This window comes from Amborella trichopoda, chromosome 6, assembly GCF_054954075.1.
Source record: "Amborella trichopoda isolate Santa Cruz 75 chromosome 6, AtrichopodaSantaCruz75HAP2 v2.0, whole genome shotgun sequence".
NCBI classification, from domain to species: Eukaryota; Viridiplantae; Streptophyta; class Magnoliopsida; order Amborellales; family Amborellaceae; genus Amborella; species Amborella trichopoda.
Genome location: NC_142341.1, coordinates 4,335,016 through 4,341,548, shown reverse-complemented (window position 1 = coordinate 4,341,548; position 6,533 = coordinate 4,335,016). Strand labels below are relative to the sequence as shown.

General features: G+C 38.6%; 1 protein-coding gene across 1 annotated transcript; it reads left to right on the top strand.

Moving 5' to 3' along the window:
* Window positions 1-702: 702 nt before the first annotated feature.
* LOC105420680 (uncharacterized) lies at window positions 703-3,459 on the top strand. Its single transcript, XM_011625239.1, has 5 exons — window positions 703-787; window positions 1,682-1,868; window positions 2,109-2,334; window positions 2,545-2,664; window positions 3,334-3,459. The coding sequence occupies exons 1-5, from the start codon at window positions 703-705 to the stop codon at window positions 3,457-3,459; spliced, it is 744 nt and encodes a 247-aa protein (XP_011623541.1).
* Window positions 3,460-6,533: the final 3,074 nt, after the last annotated feature.

Sequence of the window (6,533 nt, the reverse complement as noted above, 5' to 3'; positions counted from 1 at the left end):
AGTAGTTAGACAATTAGCAAGCGTAAAAATGATAATCTAAGTGCCATCATGTATCAAACAAACCATGTGACATCTATATCAATTAATACAATTTTGTTGTTTTGACTTAAAATGGCTTCTAAAAACGTGATTGCGAATCTCACTAAAGGTGAGAAGTTGAATGGGAACAATTTTCCTATGTGGCATAGGAAAATGTAATACCTTCTAAATGAGCAATGTACATTTAAACACCTAACTACCATTAAACAAAAACCTGAACAAGGTATCGCTGAAGAACTTGTCCGTGAATATGAGGCATGGGACAATGCTGACAGTAGCACTCGTTTTACTTTGCTAAGTGTTATAGTTTATGACCTCATTCGTGAATTCGAGGGATTCACCACAACAAAGGCCATGTGGGATGCGTTTCAACAGTGGGATGCGTTTTAGCAGAAGTATGCTGGCACTTCCGCTGCTTAGTTACGAGCCTTATCTATGGCTTTTGAGACATACAAAATGCCTCCAAATGTGTCGATGACGGACCATGTTAAAAAAATGTCTCAAATGATATATGACCTAGAGGCAAGTGGAAACAAACTCAATCACGAGCAACAGATGCTCGAATTGCTTAGGTCTCTTCCATAATCTTGGGAAAACATAAAATTATTGATGCTGCATAATGAAGATGTAACAACTTTTTCTCAATTTTCTCTTCACCTTGAGATGGAGGCTGAGTTCTACTCATATTTTGGAGCTGGAACCGCTCTAATTGTCCAATTCAGCAGGCCTCAAGGCCGTAAACCTCGAGGTAAGTTTAGAAATGAGGCACCTCAAAGGAAGAAGCAACCTAAGAAAGAGGCTAAGGAAAAGAAAATGGCTAGGCATAGATGCGGGAGACGCATAAAGGACCACTATTGCTAGAATTGCGAGAAAAAGGGCAACTATGCATGTGAATGTCCCGAACTTAGAAAGGAGCGACAAGGCATATTGCAAGGGATTGAGTTCGTTGAGCTCCAAACTTTGCTGATTGGAAGTCATAAGATCTTCATGGGGAATTGCGCATCAGAGGATATGCCAGGGGTTGGAAATTACCAACTCCGATTCCAAAGTGAACGGATCCTTCTTATCCTTGACGTCCTTGATGCTCTCGGAATGAGAAAAAGTTTGCTTTCAGTTCTATGTCTAGTCAGATATGGTTGCTTAATGAGTTTCATGTTTAATTATGTTACCTTGATATTTCCACATGGTTTTCACTGTTATGGCCAAATTTTTAATGACTTATTTATTTTGGATAATAATGATATTAATTTTTTCCTTCCTTTTACCTATAGGACATCATCATCCTTTTCCACCTCTTCTATTACATAACTCCATAATGTGGCATGTTAGTCTTGCTCATATAGGAAAAGATAGGATGATCTGGTTAGCCAAAGAATGATTGTTGCCTTTATCCAAAATAGACATACCTATCTGTGAATCATGTATAGCTAGAAAATCAATTAGAAAGTCATTTTCTAAAGCAAAAAGAGCAATCCATCTTCTAGACATAATACATTCTGATATTTTTGGTCTATTTAATGAGATGGCCCGTGACGGTTCCCATTATTTTATCACATTTATCGATGATTATTCTCGTTATGGATATGTATACTTAATCTCGCATAAATCCAAGCAATAGATTGTTTTTGTCGTTTTATGCTAGAGGTTGAAAATCAGTTGAACAAAAGAATTAAGGTTCTTCGTATTAATCGAGGGCGAAAATACTTATCTGATCAATTTAAGAAGCTTTGTGAGAATAAGGGAATCCGAAGACAAGAGACGATGTCCTACACTCCGAAACAAAATGATGTTGCAGAAACAAAGAATCGTACTCTGTTGGACATGATGAGGTCTATGATGGCTCACTCCAACCTCCTAATATCGTTTTGGGGAGATGAACTCCTCACTGCGATATATGTCTTAAACAAAGTGCCATCAAAATCCATTCCCAATACCCCTTATGAGTTATGGATAGGTAGAAAATCAGATCTTTCACATGTACGTCCTTACGGGTCAGCTGCATAAGTTCACATCCCTTCTCAATTGATAGGGAAATTTGACAGGTGCTTTTTCGAATGCATTTTTATCAGATATTCTGAGCACTCGAAAGGATATGTATTCTATCATGATGGTGGTGGGATCAAAGTAATAGAATATCATGACATAGATTTTATAGAGACAAAATTCCTTAACAGGAAGCGATCTCATATGTCTGAAGAGCCTGAATCTCATACAGATGTTGAGATAGTTCCTTCACTTGAGGGTAATAGTGGGAGTCTTCTCATGATTGTCAAAGATAGTGGGAGAGAGCCACTGGTTAAGAATGAGCATATGACCCATATTGAGTCACCGACCATGCTAGACACACCTATTAAGAGTGGATCGTGGGTTGAACTTTGAAAAAGTCAACGTGAAAAAGTTCCTCGTAGACACTTCAAAGTAGAGGGTCTCACGTGCATTTCACTTGATGCTAGTGAGCCTAGCTCATTCCAATAGGCCTTGAATTCTCCTGCTGTGGACCAATAGATGTCTGCTATGAAAGATGAGCTTAGTTCTATAGAGCAAAATCAACTCTGGGAACTTGTGGATCTACCGCCTACGGGAATATCAATTGGAAACAAGTGGGTCTTGAAAATCAAGAGGAAAGTAAATAGAACTATAGATAAGTATAATCTCATTTAGTGGCGAAAGGGTTCACCCAAGTTGAGGGAGTGGACTATAATGAGACATTCTCCCCGGTGGTGAGAATGACCTCGATTCGCCTAATCCTAGCAATCGTCACACATATGGACCTGGGACTCTTCCAAATGGATGTAAAGACTGCTTTTTTAAATGGTGACTTGATGGAAAAAATCTATATGGAGCAACCTAAAGGTTTTGTAGCCCCTGGTCTTGAGCGCAAAGTGTGCAAGCTCAAGAAGTCCATATATGATCTCAAACAGTCATCTAGACAATGGTATATTAAATTTAACTTATGGTTTTGAAATGCTCCATTGTGTATACATTAAGAAGTATCAAAAAGACATCCAGATATTGTCTTTATATGTTAAAGATATTTTATTAGCTGAGATTAATCTGGAGCAACTTGTTGCTACGAAGGAGTGGTTGTCCTTCAAATTTGAGATGAAGGACATGAGTGAGGCGAGTTACAGACTCGGTGTTAAGATACATCGAAATCGCTCTCAAAGGTTTCTTCCTATATCATAACAAACATATATCCCAAGGACTCTTGAGCGATTCCGTATGTAAGACTTGAAACCCATAAATACTCCAGTTGAGAAATGGCATACTATAAGTTTTGACATGTGTCCGCAGACAGAAGCTGAGAGGAGCAAAATGTCACGTGTTCCATATGCAAGTACAGTTGGTAGTTTGATATACGCGATGCTTGGCACGTGTCCAGATATTGCCTATGCAATGGGTATTGTTAGCCAAAACTAGTAACTCAGGACAAGGACATTAGTAAGTAGTAAAGAGGATTTTTCGATACCTACGAGGAACCTCAAGTCAGATGTTATGTTTTCAAGGAACCGATTTGCGGTTATAAGGATACAGTAATGCTGATTGAGCACCAGATCTAGATGAGCGTAAATCGACTTCAGGTTATATCTTCTTGCTAGGAGGCGGTGCAGCCTCATGGTGTAGCATGAAGCAGTCTTGTGTCACTCTCTCCCTTATGGAGTATGAATACATTGCTTGTGCTTGAGCAGTACAAGAAGTCGTATGGTTGAGAAGATTCCTAAAGAACTTAGGTGTCATAGCAACTAGTAATGAGCATGTCACTGTATTTTGTGATAATACAACAATACTTGCTTTTGTAAAAGATTCAAATACCACGGAAAGTCAAAACATATTGATGTTAGATATCATTATATTTGAGATATTATTGCGCATGCACATGTGGCACTTACTCATATTCCTACGACTAAAATGGTGGCAGATTCTATGACTAAGGCAATTGTTAGGACCGCACATCAGATTTATGTAAGAACTATGTGACTCAGGACCCTATAAGTTTATGTTACACTTGGTACCTTGTTATAGTTGAATATGGATGTTATTTTATGGATGGTTTGTGCGCTTTAATACACACGGGAGCACAATAGTGCGAGATTATTATTTAATTTGTCGGCAGGTCAAAGCTCACTACTCGCATGAGCTATCCTTAATTTTTGGGATATTGGAGGATGATATACATGTGGTGTATTTATAGCATCAACCAAGGATTTAAGATGAGATTCAATAAGGGAATTGATATGATCAGTTCAAATTGACATCTCGAAGATCATGTAGCATGTAAGTAGTCAGGGATGAATATCAAGGATGTTCAAGTTGATACATGAATGTAACTGTGGGGCGCTGAGTGGCGATCAGTTGCATGGATGTGAAAAGACTATAACCTGCATGGTGTTGATTCCGACAAACATTTGATGTGATCCACCATGACGTGTGATTCATACCACATGTGTTATATAAGTGACCAAAACTTCTACTCGTGTGAAAAAGAAGATCATATTCCTTTTATGCCACTGTGCGAGGCTAATAAGTTGGTGATCTGTGATGCTCTTATGGACCTTAGACTGCATTAGGAAACTTTACTTTGATCATTCACTTTAGCATGTACTCCTTAAGGTCAACTATGAGACTTGTTTGGGACATTGCTGAGATAATGGTCGGGTTCAGAGTAAAATAATATATGTTGTAAGGGAAGACCATTTGATATCACACTCTGTTTTGGTACCATAAGAAAACAATGCACATTACGTGCACATTGACAGTGATTGTGTACGAATGGGCTAAGTAATCTTTTAAGCTGGGCTTATGAGGGATTAGTTGAGAACTTAGCCCAGTGTGGTCAAATTGGGTATAGGGCAAGTGGAGTAACTTTTTTTTTTTTTTTACAGGTATTAGAGAGATGAAGTGTTCTATACCAGTTGGTTGGAAACTTTGTATGGTTCTCTTTAACAAAATGTTCGCTCAAGTAGGTCGCACACCGTATTTTTTCATTTGTATTAAGAATACTCATGATGCAATAATGAGCGATAACTCTTGTTTGAGCATGTAGCCCTCCCACATAGGGGATGAGTGGGAGATGTAGATATGAGGGTGCATCCCTAGTATGAGGGAATACCCAAGTGGACCACACTCCCTTCATGTTTGACTTACAACATGAATGGAGGTGGGGAAATGTTACACCTTTTCATGAGGGGGTTACACCTCTTCATGAGGGGGTTACACCTCTTCATGAGAGGGCACTTTCTCTCATTATAAAAGGGTGAAGGGTGGAGGTCTATATACACTACAACTCACACAAGAAAGATGTGAGAGCTCATCTTGAGAGATAGAGAAAAAGTGTGAGAGAGAGTACAATCCCCCTCCCATTTGAGATCTAATTAGCGATCCGGCTCTGAGTGATAAAGAGTTGTGCGTGAGAGTCAAGTTTGGACTGTGCCTATCGCATCTGTTTGAGTGTTCGTGAGTTTTCACCTCGCTCGGGATTTGCGGTGTAGAATTGATTTCGGCAACTCTAGCAGTTGTCGAACGTGCCTACGTGAGTTTACCATTCCTTTCTACATTTGTTCACCAAAATTGTTGTGCGAACACTCAGGTATGATACCCGATTTTCGTTTATTTTATTTTGCTTCCCGTTTCGGCCGTTGGACCGTATTTTTTCCAACAAAAAGATTATAGATTTGTCTCATTGTGGTGTGATCCACGATTTTGGCCACTTTAGCTTCACTAAATACCAAGATCTTAAAAATTGGTGATTTAGATTAAAACCAGTCGATTTGGATTAGGAATCGGTCCGGTCGATGCAGATCCTTCTAAATATCGAGAATCAGTTGGTTTACCCCATAAATTGGTTGGTCCTGTTAAGTTATCTAATATAAATGGGCGATTATGTGAGATAATTGGTCCCACTTTATTTTGTAATATTTTTTATTTTTTATTTTTATTTCTAAATTCTTATTTTTTTATCCGCTTTCACTAGGCCTAATCGCAAGGGCGATTCAGGTCATTGAGCCGTATTTTCAAAACCTTGTTGTGTACCATGACTAGCACTAAAAGTGCATGACTGTTGGAAAAATAAATGGTTTTAGGGGTTTATTTGTGGGATTTTACAAATAACAGAAGTCGAAAAATGGACATAGACAAACAATTTGTGGAATAATTCTCATACTAGTGTGTTTATTGGGCAAATGATCCAAATTCAGAACTTCGACAGAGAAATACATTTTGCAATAACAGATACACTTGAGACCTTACATCTCTCAAAAGACAACAGACACATGAATCGGCCCCCTCACAAAAAACTCTTCCATGCATCACGTGGCTAGGAATGACTTTGGAATAATTTATCTCGTGATGAAAGGAATATGTTGTTTCTTGCTAAAGCTTACACCGCAGGTGCGTCCTGCAAGGTTCATAACATTTATTTACATAGGTCCAACAAAATTGCATGTAGACATGGACACGTGTGTCTACAAATAAGGGGGTCCTTTGGGTATTTTAGT

Bases quoted from the DNA above. Each gene is read 5' to 3' on its own strand.
- LOC105420680 (XM_011625239.1), top strand. From the start codon at position 703: ATGGAGGCTGAGTTCTACTCATATTTTGGAGCTGGAACCGCTCTAATT. The intron at 1,869-2,108 runs GTCTATGATGGC...CATTTTTATCAG, and splicing joins ACTCTGTTGGACATGATGAG to ATATTCTGAGCACTCGAAAG. The intron at 2,335-2,544 runs GTTAAGAATGAG...GTGGACCAATAG, and splicing joins ATAGTGGGAGAGAGCCACTG to ATGTCTGCTATGAAAGATGA.